General features: G+C 44.4%; 1 protein-coding gene and 1 long non-coding RNA gene across 4 annotated transcripts in view; one reads left to right on the top strand and one right to left on the bottom strand.

Annotated features, from left to right (window-relative positions):
* Positions 1–21,148, bottom strand: part of MPL (MPL proto-oncogene, thrombopoietin receptor) — a 49,728-nt gene that overhangs the window by 4,599 nt on the left and 23,981 nt on the right. For all 3 annotated transcript variants that reach the window (XM_085885776.1, XM_085885777.1, XM_085885778.1), the window contains 4 exons: positions 20,697–20,842; positions 13,674–13,827; positions 12,048–12,138; positions 8,078–8,159 (listed from right to left, as the gene is read on the bottom strand). In XM_085885776.1, the coding sequence (XP_085741902.1) occupies positions 8,078–8,159; positions 12,048–12,138; positions 13,674–13,827; positions 20,697–20,842 (473 nt within the window). The remainder of the gene's footprint in view (positions 1–8,077; positions 8,160–12,047; positions 12,139–13,673; positions 13,828–20,696; positions 20,843–21,148) is intronic.
* Positions 6,900–21,148, top strand: part of LOC147025126 (uncharacterized) — a 44,060-nt gene continuing 29,811 nt past the window's right edge. Inside the window, exon 1 of the long non-coding RNA XR_015059361.1 lies at positions 6,900–7,001. This is a non-coding gene — a long non-coding RNA (uncharacterized LOC147025126). The remainder of the gene's footprint in view (positions 7,002–21,148) is intronic.

The raw sequence follows: 21,148 nt of genomic DNA, 5'->3' as shown, positions 1-21,148 counted from the left end.
GTCCTTTTTCCGCATGTGTTGTGTGACATGGATTTTCATTTCAACTTTCATCTGGCAGGAAGTGATAAGAGAGAAAGAAAAGTGCGCAAGCAACTTTTTCTATCTACTCTACTGCACATGAACAATTTGTTGGAAAATGAACAAAACAATGTTTGGTAAATTAATGATAAAAGGAGCAAAAATGGTGAAAATAACCATGAAACCAACAGCAATGTGCAGTCTGAACAAAGCAGATCCTGCTACGATGTTTTTTTTGTCTTGCATACACTGTCGAGACTCGTATGAGAGCTAACACACAGAACGTACAACAAGGGGAGCAGGAGACAAGAGGGGGGCGGGGGGAGAACAAAAACAGTGAGGAACAGAGACATGAGGAGATTTGTGGAAGGGAGAGGGATGGGGGCAGGGTACATGTGGAAAACAAGATGGGACTACAGGGACTTTCATGAAGGAAAGCAGGGAATTTGAAGGAGGTGGATTAGCGGGGGTAGAAAAGATCATGGTTTTGGATGGGGGAAAAGAAGAGCTGCAGGGAAGAGTGGGATTGAGGAGAATGTGGGAGTTTGTTCCAAAGGCAGGGGAAAAAAAAGAGAAATGACAGAGTGAAGGTGAGCACTGATTCTTGATTTTGGTAGTTTTACCAGAAGGGGGTTGCTGGTGGACCTTGAGCGCCCTGCGAAAATATTGGGGGGGCGAGGCCAGTAGTTAGAGGCCCAAACACTCAGCCACATCGCAGGAGATACCAATAATTATCCTGAATGCCTTGGCATCCACAGCGTGAAGCAGAGAAACGTGAGAAGCAGGAACACCAGCACACAGGGGAGAGCTTTACTCCATCAGGATGCAGACGAAAACTTTGTTTGTGGTCAGGAGCTCAGGTGTGCCAAGGAAGGACTTGGCACAACAGAGGATGCCCAGTCGGTGACTGGCTTTGGAGGCCAGGTTGGAAATGTGGCTTTCCCAGGAGAGATCATGGCAAATAGTGAGACCCAGAAGCTTGAAAGAAAGGACTTCTTTCAGAGGATTGTTGAGAAAGTGGATTGGGGAGGTCGGGGGGTGGGTTCTAATCAGTCCTTTTGAAGAGACATCGTTAGAGTGTGAGATTTATCAGGATTAAAAAACATGTTCCACGTGTTGAACCAGTTTGTGATTTTTATCCATATCTGTAGAGAGTGAAGATGCTACTGCTTGCCGATCTGAGGGATGACAGATGATCCGGCAGAGGTTGGAGTTCATCAGTAAAGAGGGTTTTCCAGAGTCAGAGAGATCATTGATGAAAACCAGAAAAAGAACAGGGCCCAGAACAATGCCTTGAGGAACTCCAGCTTGGACAGGAAGAGGGGATGAGAGAACTCCATTTAGGGCCACACGTTGACTGCGACAGGAGAGGAAGTCTGCGAGCCATGAGTGGAGATGGCCTTTGAGGAAGAGAGTCCACACCACAGGAAGAGAGTTTGGTGAGCAGGTCAGGGTGTCAGACCTATCAAAGGAATGTGGTATGTCAAGGGAGATGGCTCTGATTTCTTGTCTGGCATTGAGGACCTCCATCCATTGATGGGAGAGCAGAAGCAGCATATCCTGGATAGAGTGACCTGGTCTGAAACAAAATAGATGATCAGAAATCAAGCCATTGGAGAAGAGGAAGGATTTAATGTCTGAAGCGATGATGGATTCCATGATCTTGCTGATGATTGGGAGAAAGCTGATTGGTCTGTAGTTTAAGGGATCTGTTTTTGCACCTTTTATGCAGGGCAGTGATGTTTGCTGATTTCCAAGCAGATGGCAGATGATCTTGAGCAAATGAGAGGGTGAAAAGCTGGGTAGGACTGGGTAAGGTGGGTACAGAAAGCAACGGGTTTGGGACGCAAGATGTAGAAGCAAACACGGAATTTAGGCATCCAGCTTTTTCATGTGCAGTGTCAGCAGTGCGGCCATTTGAGGTAAGGGAGGGGATGGAGGGGGAACATACACCACAAACGGACTTAACAAGATGCCACCAGGATTTGGAGGAGGGAGACAGGTTTGAGAGTTCAGACTTGAGATTAGAAAGATGTTTTCTGGCTCTCCTGAGGGTAGATACACACTTGTTACAAGCTTTGTGGAAGGAACCGAGATTGCCTTCAGTAGGATTTGCCTTCCATGAGGCGAAGACAAGTTGGTTCAGGACAACTGCCTCGCCACAAGCTTTTGTGTACCATGGGTGGGAGAATGTGTAGGACAACTGAAGACGAGAGGGGATAAATCTGTGCATGAGAGAGAGCAAGTTTCTTTGAAAGAATTCCCAGGATGAGTTGATGTTGGAGAAAGTAGTGATGGGAGACCACTCTAGAAGTTTGAGGGCTGCTTGAAATCCCTGCCAGTCAGCCTGAGTGAAATGCCAGACCCGATGGCGCTGAGGTGGTTCTCCAATAACAGCCAGAGAGATGACCGCTTTAACAAGCATATGGTCAGATGAACCAATTGGAGCAGAATAACAGCAAACATTTTTCTGGGAAATTGGTCAAAAATCAAATCCAGAAGAGATGGAGGACCATTGGTTGAGATCCGGTCGGGAAGTTGACAGATTGAGTCAGTCCCAGTGAGTTGCAGAAGTCCTTTGCTGAGGTGCCATGACAGGTGAGAGAGGTACCCACACCTCGCCAACTGGCATGATGACAATTGAAGTCGCCACATATGAGTAAGAGAGAGTTGGGATGAGAGGATAGAAGTTGGTCCATGTTTTCAGAGCATGAGATGTAAATGGAGTCATGACTGTTTGGTGGATGGTACAACACACATGTAAACATGAGGTGGGAGTGGAGGGGAAGCCGTAGCCAGATGTATTCCTGGGGGTGTGGGGGAGTGAGGGCAGTACATCGAGAGTGAGGAATAGAGTCTTTGATGAAGAGAGCAACTCCTCCACCAGGATGAGGCTCAGGTCTGTCATACTGGAGCAGGGAGTAACCAGGAAGAGATACAAGGGAGTCAGACACGTCTTGAAGGAGGAAAGTTTCTGTTAAGCAGATTATGTCTGGTTTGTTAGTGGCAACCTGTATGGAAATATCTGTCAGGTTTGAGTGAAGGCCCCGGAAATTTGAGGTTAACACTGTTAAGGAAGAGGGAGGGGAGGAGGTTTTGAGTGCAGGGGATGGGAGGGGGAGGGTTGAAAGAGGGAGGAGATAAGGAGAGTTGTGGAAAGTTTGTTGGGGATTGCAGAAGAGTTAGGGGAGAGGGCCGGATAAGGAGGAGAAAGGTCTTCGTGATGATGGCTTGAGGTACAGTGAGGGGTAATAAGAGAGGGGGCAGAAGGCAGTTGAGGATTGGAGGAGGTGCAGTGATGAGATGAAAGAGATAGGGTGGGGGAAGGAGTCAGCTTTGTGAATGTGAGGGGGGGGAACTTTGGGAAGGGAGAGTGAGGGGAAAAATTGGAGGGAGAAAGGTAAGAAGGGAGAGTTGATGAAGAAGGGTTAGGGGGAGTTTCTGAGAAAGGTGAGATGGAAGCTTGGAGGGGGAAGAGTGTGAAGGTTGCTGTGAGAGGGAAGCTTTGAAAGGGAGAGAGACGATGAGAGCAGGCACGGGAAAGGTGCAGGAGGGTGATGGGATTGGTGAGGAGAGGGTAAGGATGAGACTTGGTCGAGGTATGGTAAAGAATGAAGTGGGCAGGGGGAGGTACAAGATTTGAGAGGTTGGGAAGAGTGGGAGGTTTGCCGAGAGGAAGGAAAGAACATGTTTGTGGTGATGAGTATACCGATTGAGAGTGAAACATCTGTCAGGTTAGAATGGAGCCCACAGATGTTAGAACACCACACACTTTGGGATAAAAGAGGAGCTGATACTGAATTAGAAGACAATGAAGAGGTGCCAAGAGCGAAGGTTGAATGAGGGGAAAGATGGGAGGGGTAAGGAGAGGGGATAACAGGTGAGTTGTTAGGAGTTGGTAGATTTCAGTCAGGGAGGGGGGGAGCGTGAATTGGCACTGAAGCTGGGACAAAAGGACGATTAATGGAACAAGAACATACATTACATTGCAAACTGGGAGTTTTAAATTTTTTAAGTCAGAGATACAACTAAAGACATTATGTGAGGGATGCAATTAAGGAGAATGGAGGAAGGAAACGTTGTAACAGTTGGACTTTTTAGACATGGGATGAGGAAAGGTCGAATTGAAAACAGTCTTTATGAAGAAGAAGAAGAGGAAGAGTAGTGAATTATGATGAAATAACGAGAACCACACGTGTGAAAGGGGAAGTTGAAACATTTTAAGAGACCTTTTGATTGGTTTTTTTTTTATAAGATTAGGTGAGTAAGTTAGGGTAATAGTCTAGAAGCCAAAATCTGTAGCTAGCCTAGAAAATAGGTTCGCTGCTGATTTCATGTTAGAATGGTGAAACTGGTGTTTTTGAAGAGTCTAGGCATGACCAAGTCTAGTTCCACTTGTTGCCAAGTCTGCATCTGAATATTATGGCCGCCATGACAGTAATCAAAATGGCCGCCATCAGATTTAGTCTTTTTCTTACTGCAAATTGTACTAGCCAGAAATTTGTCATGATTGTGAAATACTATGTAATCTGACACGAGGAACACTATTTTGTGCTTTATTTTTGTACTGGATCACAACTTTTCACATAATTGACAACTTAAAGACGAAATTGAAAATGCACATACGAGCAACAAATGTGAAAAAGAAAATGTTTAGCACTATTGATGGAGATGGGTTTACAGTCAGTCAAAGGTTATTTCAACAGCTGTCAGATTCTTTCTAACACAAAATTACGTTGCTTTGCAGAAGAGAAAAGTGTTGTGAGAACACCCAAGTACAATTTTCAGAGCTATTGATCGGCTTGTACACTGAACGGGTTCCTACAAAGGGCTTTGCATCCACATGCTTTCGTGCAAGGCAGTCCATTCCGTGTACATTTGCACCGTCGAGTTGAGCATGACCCACGGCATTTGCATGTCGTCAGTTCTACACAGTAAGCAGTAATAGGCTGTGCAGTCATGAGTCGCGGCTGAAATGTCTCGTTGCCATCTTTGACGACCTGTTCCCACCCACAGTTCTCAGGTGCAGGTAGATGTGGTTCTTTTGAGCGTGTAGCCTGGTGAAGAGCAAGGCCAAGGCCCAGGTGTTTGGGGGTCAGTTTTTTGCCTCCTGAAGCCACATGAATAATTTCTTGGCAGATGCTCAGAACTTTGTTCTTGGTATCTGTCTCATCCGCTTCTTCATTGTCCATCTTGTCAGTGCTGTCACCACCACAAAGAAGCTTTACAAGCATGTACAGGGTTTCAGGTACAATTCGCTCTGCATTTTCTGTGTTCAGTCCACCGATAATGCTATGCCCTGGAGAGTGTTTTACGTCACTGTAAATCTTTATACCCACTCTGAAGATCCAGCTAAGGATTTCGTTCTCATGATGAGGCAGACTGCACTGGGCCAATTCATCTTCTTCAGAACTTTCACCTTCTTCAGATAAATCATTCACGGCGGTTCTCATGGCAAACTTTGTCACAGTTGAGGACGCAACTATGAGGGGTTTTGTGACATCCAATTGCTGCACGAATGTCACCTTGTCACTACCAAAGTGAACCTCCACTTTCTGCTTGAAATTGTAGCTTTTGTAGGCTCCAGCCTCAATTCCAAAATCATTCAATAACAGCATGCTGTAGTGTTCCCAGATGTTTTTCAGGGTAAACACATGTCCCTTCTGCAGCTCTTTCTCAAGCTGGTTCATCACATTTCTGAAACAGATGCTTTCAGGAGACTGGTTTTTCTCTCCACTCTCCTTTTTATACTTTCTGCGAAAAGAAACATAACACTTGAGGTAATATTTACCTTCAGCTGCCATCAAGTCTGAAACACCTGCAAACCTGTGACGCATGGTGGGGTCAAATTGGGCCAAACTAAGCATCCTGGATGATGTGTGATCAAATTCAACATTTGTCAGGACACCAGCTTTTCCAGGAATGTCAGTCTGGCAGAAAGCACATTTTGACCAATCCATAGCGCTGTGCGTGGATCTTAGTGACTTTGGGACATGGTATTTCTCTGAGGAACCTGATGTTGTGGGTATCTCTTCTGCGTAAGTCACAGATTGTGGCTGAATCCTTGACTTCAGTCTGTCTATTTTTTGTGCGTGAGTAAAGTCACGATAGCAGAATTTGTGCCATTGAATCTTTTCGACGTGCTCCGGTACAGAATATTTTCTGATTCTTGAGAATGAGTCAACATATTTAGCGTCATTATATTTCTCTCTTTCTTTGCAACATTCAGCTACAGTTTTCACACCAACGATTGTAGTCTTTCGAAGTGGCGTTGACTTGCTAGTTTTTGAACTGTCCTGGCAAATAAAGCATTTATTCCAGTCTACATGCTCTTCTTCTTCTCGATCCCTTGAACCCCCTGTGAGAAATCTTGCGGCTTTCATTTTTCAGTTAGTCCTGGGTAACAGAAAAACACACAGTTATGTAGTTTAGGTTCATTTTATAGCAAAGTTGTAAAATTCATTGATTGTGGTTTGTATAATCAGACATTCTAATTCGAGCCTGAACATTTCTTTAAAAATAATATAGTGAAAAACAAGTCATATTATTTTTAGAAAATGGATGGAGCAATGTTTTTTTCTATACTCCCATCAGCTCAGGCATGCTCAAAAACATGGAAATCGACCCTAATTTTGTAATTTCATGTCAATTTGCGGCTGAAATATGACGAAAAGTGTATTTAATGGCGACCATTTTGTAAACTGTCATGGCGGCCATACTATCCATATCCAGAGTTGGCAACAAGTTGATTCACGTTTCTGTGTGTCTGGACAGTCAATTTACACCTGTTGCACTATTCTAACACGGAATCAGCAGGGTCGTACACTATTCTGCATTGGGCCTCCTGACTATAAAGGAAACGTTGAATAAAAAAAAAATCGTGAAGGTGTATGGTGAATGTGGGTTGGCAAAAGTAATCGATGGTCGATCGGCAGAAAGAGGAGGAAGAAGAGTCGGCACAGGAAGTCACGCAGTTCCTTGGGGTAAGGTTATTTTTGTTTTTGATGTCTTTTTTCATATTTTAAGACATGAAACAGAGGGTATCGGTGAGAGGGATAGAAGGAGGGTGGAGGGAAAAGTGGGGAAAATAAAAACTGATGGTAATAAGGAGAAAATACAAGAAACACGATCGTGCACACAGACGGGAAGAAGGGTAGGCCTCAAGGAAACCTGATCGGAAAATACGACGAAAACTCAACAATTAGCACAAGTTTTAAAACAAGACCAAACTAGAAACACACGGTAAACACAGAGATAAAAAAAATGACAGTAAAAACGACCGGAAAATTTATCTTTGAGAAAGTCGGCAGAGACCCTGAAGAAGAACCACCACCGTCGCTCAAGAACCAGAACCGGAATTATAAAGCCGATCCTGATTGTGGACCATAAACAGGATGGTGTGACATAGGCACATTCTTTCCTTATCCGTCTTTCTTTTGCCTATTGAAACTGGGAGTCAATTATGAGTTTGGCCTGCAGGTGTGGACCATAACTAAGGACCATGATTGTGCTCCTGAGTCCTGATGTAGTGCCCCTGGAGGCTCTGGCAGGAATTTGAACTTGACCCAGGTGCCAATTTGAACTTGACCCGGGTGCCAGGCTGGGTACCAGTCCATTGGCATTAGCTGGTGGACGTTAAAGATCCAAGATATCTTTTGACACAGAGTTGCCGACTCTTTGTCAAAAGATATCTTGGATCTTTAACGTCCACCAGCTAATGCCAATGAACTGGTACCCAGCTTAACATCTGTCTGAGGGATGGCACACTCATAGATGTAGCAACCTGCCTGTGGAGCATGAATCTGACAGTTTATACTCAGGCTGAGAATCTAACCAGGACAAGGCAGCTAAAAGGCAAATGTACTCCCTATGTATCAGACCAGGTACATACCAAGATGGTCAGGATCCAAATAGCAATTGCTGGTATGGCAAGTGGTTCCTGGAACCATAACAGTGATTTGGTTTATATTTGATTCAAGGAGCAAAATAGTTTGAGGGCAGTGAGAAATATGTAGAGATATGGATCAACAAGAGGGTGTCAAGGTGAGGGGAGGCTGACCTGAACATCCCCTTCGACTCCCGAGTGTCCAGGAAAAGCTCGATGTAAACTTGGCAGAGGTCGCCAAAGCCATATCTTCAGCCTGAGAATAATATCAGTGATTAGATTAATTCAGGAATCAATGAATGGATGAAGTTTTTATATTTATTTTGAAATTATTTATAAACGTATTTTAATAATCAGAAGGGGACAAATAAGCAAGGAGACTGCACATCAGAGTTGAAGGAAGCAGAGAAAAGAGATAGTGGGGATGTCAAAAAAAAAAATCACAAGTCAGGATTAAACATGATAGGAGATGGTGCCAGACTGACATGTTTTGAAACAATGTAGGTAAGAATGGAATTGGACTGAAACAGATGGGAGAAAAGGTGAATAGATGAGTGAAGATCGCAAAATGCTGCACTTTGGAAAGCGAATGAGAACAGCATTGCTTTATGAATGGTAGAACTGCAGAGAAGCAGTTATGTGAGGGTGCAGGAAATGCTGATGAGGTTTTCATCCTCACAGCATACCTGAGTGAGAAGTATTATGTGGAGGAGCCAATCTACATGGGAGAGTAATACATTTTACTCAAGTATCACATCTGAAAGAAGAATGGCACACGGTAGATTGCATACCTCCACCAGGCTGAACTCTACGTTTTGTATCCCACTGATATGCCGGATCTGGATCCGGATCTTCACGAAAATGTAATCAATTCGTCCTTGTCACACACCCAACCTGTCCACCAAATTTCGTCCGAATCCGTCCCTAACTTTTTGAGATATCTTGCTCACAAACAGACAGACACAAACACGGGTGAAAATATAACCTCCATCCACCTTCGGTGGCAGAGGTAAATACCCAGCTGAGAAGTTGGCACAACTGAAATCCCAGTCTGCAGCTACCCTGTAGATGTCAGCATGGAAATTTGGTATGCTCAGTATGGTCAGGAGAGGTACTGGGATTCAACCTTCTTAACCCTTTGAAGCCAGAGCTCCTTGGACTTTCGACTCCCACTCCCTGTGCTCCTGGAGAAAAAAAAAAACAGCCGCTTGGGTGTATGGAGGTTTCAATATCGCCGGTAAACCGGCACTTGGGTGTATGGAGGTTTGAATTCGGCCGGTAAACCGGCACTTGGGTATATGGAGGTTTCAATATCGCCGGTAAACCTGCACTTGGGTGTATGGAGGTTTGAATTCGGCCGGTAAACCAGCACTTGGGTATATGGAGGTTTGAATATGGTCGGCAAACCGGCACTTGGGTATGTGGAGGTTTGAATATGGCCGATAAACCTGCACTTGGGTGTATTAAGGTTTGAATATAGCGGGTAAATCGGCATTGGGTCGATGGAGGTTTGAATATGGCCCGTAAACCGGCCACTTGGGTGTGTGGAGGTTTGAATTCGGCCGGTAAACGGGCCGCTTGGGTGCATGGGGGCTTGAATTCGGCCGGTAAACCGGCCACTTTGGTGCATGGGGGTTTGAATATGGCCGGTAAACCGGCCACTTCAGTGCATGGAGGTTTCAATATGGTCGGTAAACCGGCCGCTTGGGTGTATGGAGGTTTGAATATGGCCAGTAAACCGGCCGCTTGGGTGTATGGAGGTTTGAATATGGCCAGTAAACCGGCCACTTGGGTGTGTGGAGGTTTGAATTCGGCCGGTAAACTGGCCACTTGGGTATATGGAGGTTTGAATATGGCTGATAAACCGGCACTTGGGTGTGTGGAGGCTTGAATTCGGCCGGTAAACCGGCACTTGGGTGCATTGGGGTTTGAATATGGCTGGTAAACTGGCCACTTGCGTATATGGAGGTTTGAATATGGCCGGTAAACCGGCACTTGGGTGCATGGAGGTTTGAATATGGTTGGCAAACCGGCCGCTTGGGTGTATGGAGGTTTGAATATGGCCGATAAACCTGCACTTGGGTGTATTGAGGTTTGAATATAGCGGGTAAATCGGCATTGGGTCGATGGAGGTTTGAATATGGCCCGTAAACCGGCCACTTGGGTGTGTGGAGGTTTGAATTCGGCCGGTAAACGGGCCGCTTTGGTGCATGGGGGTTTGAATATGGCCGGTAAACCGGCCACTTCAGTGCATGGAGGTTTGAATATGGTCGGTAAACCGGCCGCTTGGGTGTATGCAGGTTTGAATATGGCCGGTAAACCGGCCACTTGGGTGTCTGGAGGTTTGAATATGGCCAGTAAACCGGCCACTTGGGTGTGTGGAGGTTTGAATTCGGCCGGTAAACCGGCCACTTGGGTGTGTGGAGGTTTGAATTCGGCCGGTAAACTGGCCACTTGGGTATATGGAGGTTTGAATATGGCCGATAAACCGGCACTTGGGTGTGTGGAGGTTTGAATTCGGCGGGTAAACCGGCACTTGGGTGCATGGGGGTTTGAATATGGCCGATAATGCAGGCGCTTGGGTGTATGGAGGTTTGAATATGGTCGGTAAACCGGCCACTTGGGTGTATGGAGGTTTGAATATGGCCGGTAAACCGGCCACTTGGGTGTATGGAGGTTTGAATATGGCCGGCAAACCAACCACTTGGGTGTCTGGAGGTTTGAATATGGCCGGTAAATCGGCACTTGGGTATATGGAGGTTTGAATATGTCCAGTAAATCGGCACTTGGGTGTCTGGAGGTTTGAATATGTCCGGTATACCAGCCGCTTGGGTGTATGGAGGTTTGAATATGGCCGGTAAACCGGCCACTTGGGTGTGTGGAGGTTTGAATATGTCCGGTAAATCGGCACTTGGGTGTCTGGAGGTTTGAATATGTCCGGTATACCAGCCGCTTGGGTGTATGGAGGTTTGAATATGGCCGGTAAACGGCCACTCGGGTGTATTGAGGTTTGAATAGCGGCTGGTAAAACAGCTACTCGGATTCAAAAGGGAAAGAGGTTCATTCAAGAAACATAAAGATGGGTTCGCTTATTGCTTATTTTGGAGAGATATGGTGGAGAGGTAAAACTTGCCTGTATTTAGTCATATTCTGAGTATCACTTACTCGCTGGTATGCTACAGGCACCATCTTGGTGCCTGTACCATACCTGTAATTTTTAATTTTACCCTCAATACATTTCACTTTTTTATAATTATTCTTTTATATGAATATACTGACCATAACTAGAAACAATTAGAATGCAGAAAAACATATATTTACATATTAAAATATCAATCTTTACAATTTTCTCATTTTCTCCGAAGCCAAGTGGCGGCCATATTGGATTTCCATTATTTCAGGACTTTCCCCCCCGGAGGATCCCTTCGGACTTTTTTTTTCTGTCACTGAGGACATATCCAGGAATCAAAATCTGTTGAGTTTGCTTTTGTTGCAATTTGTGGGAGGTCATCCGACATTTTGCCTGTACTAGTATGACAGTATTAAGGCAGGGGGTCTTTCAATTGGGGAGTGTTTAATGCATGGAATCCCCGGAAAGGTAGTGGCAGCGGAAGGAGTGGATAAGTTTAGATAGGTACTTGTATGCATTGGAGATAGAGGGGTATTGGGGATATTGGCTTGTTTTCATGATAGGTAGCTTGTGTGTGGACGGGTGATGATACTGGGGTTGGTGCAGTACAGACATGATGGGCCAAGTGGCCTCCTGTGCCAAAGTTCCAATTGTGTATCCTTGTGTAGCAATACCCGAGTTAACCCGGGAAGGCCCAATGTTAAGGAAATGATGTGACACTCTTACCCCTCATCTGGCATGGCATTCCATTTGGAAATCCATTCGCATTTTGTCTCATGGCCAAGTGATAACTAATTAATTTTAGAAACCCGCTGCACACCTTTATAAAGCGATTCTTTGCAATGGGGGAAAAATATGCATGTGCAGGTTGGAGAGTCTATATTCCAGCTTTTTATGGATCAAATGGCAAAATAACAAAAAGGTAGTTGGTCCATAATTGATGCTCACAAAGTTCGATAAATTAAACAGGAACTGGTGGAGTGGGTAAGGAAGAGAATAGCACAGATAAGTTACCTGGCTTGGATTTTGTGGAAACAAAAGCAGATCACCAGGAGAGCAGTGAAGGTACCAAGAGCATAATAAATCCACATCGAGATGGTCAGGCCTTAAGTGAGACATTAAAAAAAAGAAGATTATTAAGGGTTTGAATTTTATTTCTTAATTTGCAGATATCAGTTGCTCATAGCAGCGCAGGCATGGACAATGTGATTGAAAAGCAACAAGATGGCAGCAGTAAATGTCATTCACAATATAAATGACACCAGCAAGAATTTTTCGCAATAATAATGAGATTGAGCATTAAAATGATTGAGATTTAAATTGTAGCATTTGATAAAATGATGTCTCAGAATTTGGGCAAAGCCATTTGCAAGGACAGGTGATCCCATCATGACAATATTTCTCTCTTCCTTGGTGAACATTTCTAAACATCCACGTATTTCAGGTTTGAGCACAAGTTTCGTTGCCCTCTAACTTTGCGATGGATTATCTGATCCCAATGAGATGTTATGATGTTGTTCTACCATCATCTACGTAGCATCAAAATGTATTTTTTGATTTTTGGTGTACCAGACTTGTTACAGAGCATTGGTGCTGCCAAAGCAGTTTCTTGGCAAGGATTATACTGGGTGGTTTGCCATTGCCTTAACATGATTTGTCCACATTCTATCCTTTTTAAATGCTGAGCAAGGAAGCAGCACATACCATTTTTAATGTGTTCTGTATGACTCAGCTTGGGTTTGAACCACCAGCCTCCCCAACTCGGAGCAGATGCTCTAACCATTACGCCACCCAGTCTGGTTTAACAAGCTCCAATGAGCTAAGATCCTCGTCCTCTTAATGATGACGTCATAAAAACGAATATGATGTCATTGTGATGTAGCAGGTTTGCGATAAATTATATCTGTGCTAATGCCCGGCTTGATTCCCGCAAACAAAATTCAAACAGCTTGCCGAGTTTCGGAGATAATGGTATAGGCAATTTCCATTAGTGGCGATATTATGACGTCAACTTTTTTTCTAGGAAGAATTTCCAAAATCAGAGATGGTTACTGCCTGCACGTGGGCTTTCTGCACATACATGGCAAGTTTCACGAAGATCCAATGAAAACTCTGGGTTGTGAAACAAAAAATGTCAAAATATAGGAATGACATCATAAAAATTGGTATGACATCATAGTGATGTATCATATGTGCGGTAATTCATCTCTGCTAATGCCCTGTTCGATTCCCGCAAACAGAATTCAAAAAGCTTGCCTCGTTTCCGAGATATTTTTTTAGGTGATTTCCATTAGCGGAGATATTTTGACGTCATAACTTTTTTTCTAGGAGGAATTTTCAAAATCGGAGATGGTTACTGTCTGCGCAGGGTATTTTTACATATATACACCAAGTTTCAGGAAGTTTCGATGAAAACTGTAGGCTGTGAAACAAAAAAGTCCACAAGAAGAACAACGTGAGTAAGACTTAGAGATCCTCCACGAGGATCTAAAAATGTATAATTGTGTATAATAAAGGCATACAAATTCAATACCATTTGGCCTTTTAACCAAAAGTTAGGTTTTTAGCTGAAAATCGATCAAAGATCAGGTTTGAGACCAAAGACGTGTGAAAAATTTGATCCAAGTTTAAACTGCTCACCCCTTGACACTTGTCCTGTGACCTCCTCACTCCAGCTGCCCCAAGTACCCTGTAAGGAAAGGGTTGCTGGGAGAGCACGGACTGAGACTTGGTACTTTTCCCCTGGGGACAACCCATCCAATAGCCGGCTCCTGCCATGGGTCACACTCAAGAGCTGGGAGGGGGTGGAAGGTGAACGTCATAGTCAGGGTCAATGGTTCACACTAAAGAGGAATTTTTTTATTATTCTTCAGTCTTCCCTCATTGTAATGTTAAATTAATTTAACATGTAATTTTGAAAAATACCCAAATACCCTCTTTAAGTTGGGTGTCATAGAATAGACAGATTATTATTGGGTTTTTTTTTTTTTTTTGCTTTATTTTTTTCATTTTAAGCATTCAGCAATGTATTGGTTTATTTCAAACATTCAGCACTTGAAACAAGTAGCATGGGAATAAATGTAAGATGTGTCTGCCAATAAAGTACAGAATAGTTAAAAACTAAATTGCGTGCATTTATTTTTCCAAGCAGTGGCTCAAAATAAAAACAACCAAACATTTTACATCGATTTGGGCAGAATTGATGGATTTCATTCAAAATCCAAACAAAACAAGGATTTTCACTTTTCTTCGAGCCACTTGTTCTACAGAAGATCTGTGGAGATGTTAAGTGCATTTCGAAGAGCACAATGCATCTCATCATACCTATAACTGGACAAACACTGTCTGAACTCGAGTGTGTTTTTTAACCATTTGTTTCACAAATTTCTGGCAAATTTCCAATCTGCGTTGCTTCAGAGTTTGTACTCTGCAGACTTGCTGGGCCTGATCATAATACTGATAAGATGGACCCAAGATTATACTGTGGGCTATTTTTTTAATTCTTTCCACTCATTTATCTTAGATTCAGTCAGGCTCGCATTACAGACTGGTACAGCACGCTCTCGGAAAGATTACACATCGCCTTTATATACAGCGGCCGACAAAAGTATTCACCCCGACCAAAATTGCCAAATTTAAATGAATTCCAAATTATGAGGAAACAATTTTTCAAAATGAACTTTTTTATTCATAACTGAAGAGATCAAACTAAAACTCATAGTTGAAGGGGATTACTTGTCATGAATACCTGCAACTAACATGTACAAATCAAAATTCACTGGTTGTAAAAGTATTCAGCCCCTAAGGTCAGTACTTGGAGGAATCACCTTTTATAGCAATGACTGCAATGAGTATTTTTGGGGTAGATCTCTACCAGATTTGCACAGTGAGATGGTGACATATTTGCCCATTCTTCATGTGAAAATTGCTCGAATTCTGCCAAGCTTGATGGGGATCGGCAATGGACTGCAATCTTCAAGTCTCGTCATAAATATTCAATTGGGTTCAAGTCAGGACTTTGACTGGGTCACTCAAGAACATTAATTTTATCCTTATAAAACTACTGCAGTGTGGCTTTAGCTTTGTGCTTCGGATCGTTGTCCTACTGAAATGTCAATCTCTGACCCTGTCTCAGATTCATGGCTGACTGAAGCAGGTTTTCATCATGGATTCTCCTGTACTTTGCACCGTCCATTGTCCCTTCTATCCTGACAATCTTGCCAGTCCCTACTGATGAAAAGTAGCCCCAAAAACATGATGCTGCCACCACCATGCTTGATAGTAGAGATGGTGTGGACTGAGTGATGTGCAGTGTTATGTTTGCACCAAATGTAACGCTTTTAATTTAGACCAAAACATTCAATTTTTGTCTTGGCTGACCACAAAACGTTTCTCCACATGCCTGCAGTATCATGAAGATGATTTTTTTTCTCTCACAAACTTTTTCTCAAAGAAGATCATACAAAAAGGGGAAATGTGGCGTAAAATAAAATTTCCCATTTTCAGCGAGCCAGCCAATGTCCGATGAATCACAGAAAAATGTGGAGCCAAATGTGGGTGAGTGGCCCCTGAATTTATTCAAGTCAATCGATATACAGTATTCAGTGACAGTGTGAATATTGTAGAGCACTCTCCAAGTGGCTTAAGCACTGAAGGAAGTACTCTAATGAAACTGTTGATGATTAAACTGATAGTACTCTAATTAAACTGATGAATCGCTGAACCATCATATTAAACACACCTCTCGGAGATGTCCAAAATGCCAGATATGTCCGAATTGGACAAATGAACACTTTTTTAGGAGTCGGATCTGCTGCTTAGTTCAATTCTGTAGCTTAAAATTTTGTAATTTGGCTTAGATTACGAGATTCTCGAGGTTATGGCATGTGCGGAAATGAAATAAAGCCATGAACGCTGGCATCTCTGGTCATTTATAAGCATTGCAATGTACCCAGCGATTCATAGGTATGATGATATCAAATATGTTTGAATTGAACAAATGAATAGAACACTGTTTTCGCAGTCAAACCTGCTGCTAACTTCAATTCAGTAGGTTAAAATTTTGTAATTCAGCTTAGTTTAAGAGATTCTCGAGGTTATTGCATGTGCGGAAATGAAAGAAAGCCACAGACACTGGTGTCTCTGGCCATTTATAAGCATTGCAATGTAGCCAGTGATTCATCGCAATGATTATCAGACATTCAATGATATGAGTAAGGACAGTGAAAAAACCTATCGTTAAGAAACCGTTGCAGCCTGTTCCAACTCAAGGCATTGTTGAGTAGGCCAAACAAAATGGCAAATTAAGATCCAAACAAGGGAGAGTGACAAAACAAGGATGTGCCTTAAGATCCCAGTGAGGGAGAGCGATTATGTGTCTGGTCAGGTCAGACAAGATCTGTGACTTGCTACAGGTACCATAGAAACCTGTACGAATCTGTTTCATGTCGGAGACTAAACCGTTTCCCCCACAAAGTTTCTTGGTGAGGAGGGTGTATGATATGGACACCCAGCAAGATGAAGAACAAAACCTGTCATCGGGCGGAGGAGCTCCTTGTGAGCCAACGGCCATCCTTATCTTGTGCCCAACTGTGTTTGTAGACGTCCTCCTGCAGTTGGGTTACTTTTTATTGGGAAGTTGGTGGCAAGATTTCTACTCCGGACACTGTAAAACGCTTCATTCCACAAAACATTCCAAAAGCATGAACAAAATCTGAAAACCCACTCGGTGCAGCTTCCCTTTACAGGGCAGCTCACCGGATGACAGGATTGGGGCCAAGCCTTCGGGACCCCCAATCTTTGATGATAGGAGGGAAACCACGAGGTAACATTCCCGGGTCAGATTGTGGGATTGTGTGTCGGGGTGGTGCTGAGGCGTCGTCCACCGGACAGTGATCTCCTTGGGTTAACCTGAGGTGGCCCCTTCGGGTGGGTGCCTGGAATGTCCTTCCCGAAGAGAGGATGATCACCTGTCCCCGTTATCATCTGAGCTCAAGCATTTGGACATCGGTATTTCAGCACTCTCTGAGGTTCAGAGACCATATTGCAGCGAGATAATGGCAGGTGGTTACATCTACTATTGGTTTGGTCGCTCTGATGGTTACCATGCCCAGGGAGTTGCTGTAGCTGTGTCCAATAAACTGACTCCAATGATAATTGAGGAAACACTGGTCAACGAGCATATTATGAGACGAAGAATTCGTCACTCCTTGGGTGTCATTTCCCTGGTCTCTGTATATGCCCCGACTGAGGCGAGTGATCTCACCGTGAAGGACGCATTCTATGCCACGCTCGAGTCTGTGGTTGATCAGTGTCCCAGGCGAGATACTCTTCTAGTCTTGGGGGATTTCGATGCATCGAATGGAACTGATAGGGATGGTTATGAGACATGTGTTGGTCCCCATGGGTCTGGAACTGTGAACCAGAATAGCAGCACTAAGTTCCTTGACTTTGCAAGAAGTCATGGACTTAGGGTGGCTGGTTCATGGTTTCAGCACCCAGAGGCACATCACTGGACTTGGTATTCCAATGCTGGCGGTGTGGTAAAGGATACTGACCATGTGCTCATTGATAATCACTGGAGGATGATCCAGAATTGCAAGGTCTACCGGAGTGCTCAGTTACTCAATACTTACCACCACTTGTTGTAGCAACTCTTAAGTTGCAGCATAAATCCAGGAGAATGATACCATTCCAGCCTTGGCTGAAAGTTGGCAAGCTCAAGGATGAGAGGGTAGCTGAGGAGGCTGAGTGGACACTTGGGGGGTCTGTGTGCTTTGGGGGTTCCTGAAGAGTTGTGGAGTGTCTTCAAGACCACCATTCTTGATGTTGCCGGTAGATGTCTTGGAACTCACCGGAAGGTGAAGGAGAATTTTGTCTCCCAAGGGACACTGGATACCATTGCCCAGAGTCGTAGGGCTCGGCTGAATGACAGAGCTGAGCTGTTCAGGGAGCTGAGGCATAAAACTGTACGTGCACTAAGGGTGGACAAGGAGGCCTATGTGCGAGAAATCTGTGAGGGGGTAGAGCATCACCTGTGGTCAAGGGATTCTCGTCCTGCTTGCAGGGAAATTCGCACATTGCGTTCATCCAGGCCCATTCCTCGTTGTACTGCAGTTCGAGCAGAGGGTGGAGGGCTCTTGCCAGAGGAGTCCGAAGTGAAGGCCCGCTGGGCCGGTTACTTTGAGCAGCTGTACTAGGCAGATCCACCAGCTGTGAAGTTGGATGTCAGGGATGTTACAATCCCTATTGCTGACCCTCCAATCTATTGTGGCCCTCTTTTGTTTGTGGAAACACAGGCTGCGGTGAACCTGTTGAAATGGGGTAAAGCTCCTGGGAATTTTGGCATCCATGCTGAACTTCTGAAGGTTGGTGGAAATGCCGCACTCATGTCGTTGCATGCAGTTCTGTGCTCTGCCTGGAACACAGGCATCATCCTAACTTACTGGAAGAGGGGCCTTGTTATCACTCTCTGTAAGTGGAAGGGTGATCGCCAAGACTGCAACAACTACCGAGGGGTGACGCTGCTCTCTGTCCCGTCAAGGTCTTTGCTCGGATAATTATTGACAGGGTCCACCACCATCTGCTTGAGCACCAGCATCCAGACAAGTCAGGCTTTTTTCCAAATAGTTCAAGGAATGACGGTATCATTGCTCTTTGTGTCCTCACCGAACGCAGAGGAGAGTTTCAGCAGGGGCTGCTTGCAGCTCTTATTGATCTCTGGAAAGCGTTTGATTCAGTGAATCGGGACGCCCTCTGGAGGATTCTTGGTCTTCGTGGGGTGCCACCAAAACTGATCAATCTGATGTCTGAACTACACTCTGGTACTGAGAGTGCTGTGAGATGTGGTGGCACTATCACTGACTTATTTCCAGTTGTTACTGGAGTTTGGCAGGGGTGTGTACTGGTCCCCACACTTTTCAACACTTGTTTGAACTGGATTCTGGGGAGGATGTTGGAGAGATCACGCTGCGGTGCATCATTTGGGAATGTCAAGATCAATGACCTTGATTTCGCAGATGATGCAGTCATCTTTGCGGAGACTCTAGATATGCTTTTGGGGGCCCTCGAGGTGCTGAATGAGGAGTCGATGCTGCTGGGATTACGGGTTTACTGGGTCAAAACGAAGTTCCAGGCTTTCATTGACATCTTGGATGCTGCTGTCCTGTCTGTACCTGTTTAAGGTAAGGATGTTGAGGTCATGGAGAGATTCACTTACCTTGGCAGTGATATTCATGTCTCTGCTGGCTGTGAATCAGAGGTCAATAGACGTCTGGGTCAGGCTTGGGTAGTAATGGATTCACTGGATCATGGGGTGTGGCGCTGCCGATACATATGCGAGAGGACGAAAGTCCGAGTCTTCAGGTCCTTGGTGCTTCCAGTCTTGCTCTATGGATGTGAGACTTGGACTCTGACCAGGGATCTGAGATGGAGACTTAATTCCTTTTGGGACCAGGTCTCTTCGGAGAATCCTTGGCTATCGCTGGTCGGACTTTGTGTCCAATGATCGGTTGCTGAGAGAGACTCAAATGAGATATGTTACCTGCACAGTGCATGATTATCAGCTGTGGCTCTATGGGCATGTGGCTCGTTTTCCTGATGCTGATCCTGCACCAGATTCTATCTGCGAGGGAGCCTCGTGAGTGGAGGAAGCCAATGCGCTGACCACGTGCCTTGTGGTTGCACCAGGTTGATCAGCTTCTCAAGGAGATGGGGATGGGCCTGGCATCTGCCTGGGGGATGGCCAGATGGAGGCCCTGGAGTACCGGTAGAAAGTGGACACAGCGAAGCGCTGCACTGGCACATGGTAGCATACCTGACCTGGCCTGAGAGCGATGTGGGTGAGGATATGCCTGATAAAGACTATAATTAAATAAGGCTATCAATTATCTTCAAAAGGGGTGTTTTAATTTATCCAAACATCCAATTTTCACTCTTGCACTTCTTTGGAGTTCCTTTTGTGTGCATGCGAAGTTTCAGGCTGCTCGGATTCACGGTTTTGGAGTTATGAAAGAGCCGCACTGACTGACTGACACACTCTTGACATTCATTATTATAGACTGGGAGAATGTCAGCGAGACTGCACAGTTCAAGGAAGTGGTCATCATTAGAGAATAACCTTATGAACCACATCTGATATTAATGATAATAATAATAACCACCATCCTCATCATCATCACAATGGAGGCTCATACTTCATGCTCATCATAATAGAAGCCCATACATCGTCATCCTTATGGAGGCCCATACTTTTGATCGGACATTCTTGAGTGTTCATGACAAATGGTATCATGTTTCTCGACTCGAATCAATATTGGAAGGATTACCACTTTGTCACATGATGCTCAACTGAAAATGGCAGGAATGCCAGAGATGGATGGCTCACACAATGATGACTCGCTCAATATGTGCAACACCAGAGTAGCAGTTTATTGCTGGGTCAAGATTTGAACCCAGGCCAAACAGGTCAAAATCTCTTTGGTGCACTTTCCTCGAAGCTATTCTGCCAATTCTCTTCTGCTAATACATTTGCTCTTACTAAAGTACTTATGATGCAAGATCTATCAAACATTCAATGAAGTCCTGCTCTTTTGAGCAATATAAAAGGAGCCTACAGAAGATGGAGATGCTGGTGATGATGTGACGTGCTTGAAGTGAATATACCTGCCAAGTCTGTTTTTCCCTGCGATGCCGAAGTTGATACTGAAGGTGTGGTGCAAGAAACTCAGAGGGAGGATCCCAGAGCACCTTCAGTTCCCCCTGATGAACACCTGGCATGGCTTGCACATCTTGTGGGGCATCAGGCATCACTGAAGAACATCAGACCACAGTGCATGCAACATAAAGAGAGCACATACAACTTTCATGCAACTTTCGGGGATCGGGAAAAACTTTCAAACAGTCATATTATCGTCGCATGCTCATTTTGAGTTTACTTTTGTAACATTATCTCAGTAACTGATATGTACAAGGTAGTCTGCAATTCCCCTTTCTATAAATGGTAATGATCTTCTGTGTGCAAGGTGTTGGGTATCCCACATGTGTTAGCAGTAAAATTTGAATTATCTCTGTTCAAATAAGTTCATGTATGCAGCACATGGCTGTGAGTAGGCAAG

The sequence above is a fragment of the Eptatretus burgeri genome, chromosome 6, assembly GCF_056783735.1.
Source record: "Eptatretus burgeri isolate ZD-2024b chromosome 6, Ebu_testis_v1, whole genome shotgun sequence".
NCBI lineage: Eukaryota > Metazoa > Chordata > Myxini > Myxiniformes > Myxinidae > Eptatretus > Eptatretus burgeri.
This window is presented reverse-complemented; position numbering and strand designations above follow the sequence as displayed.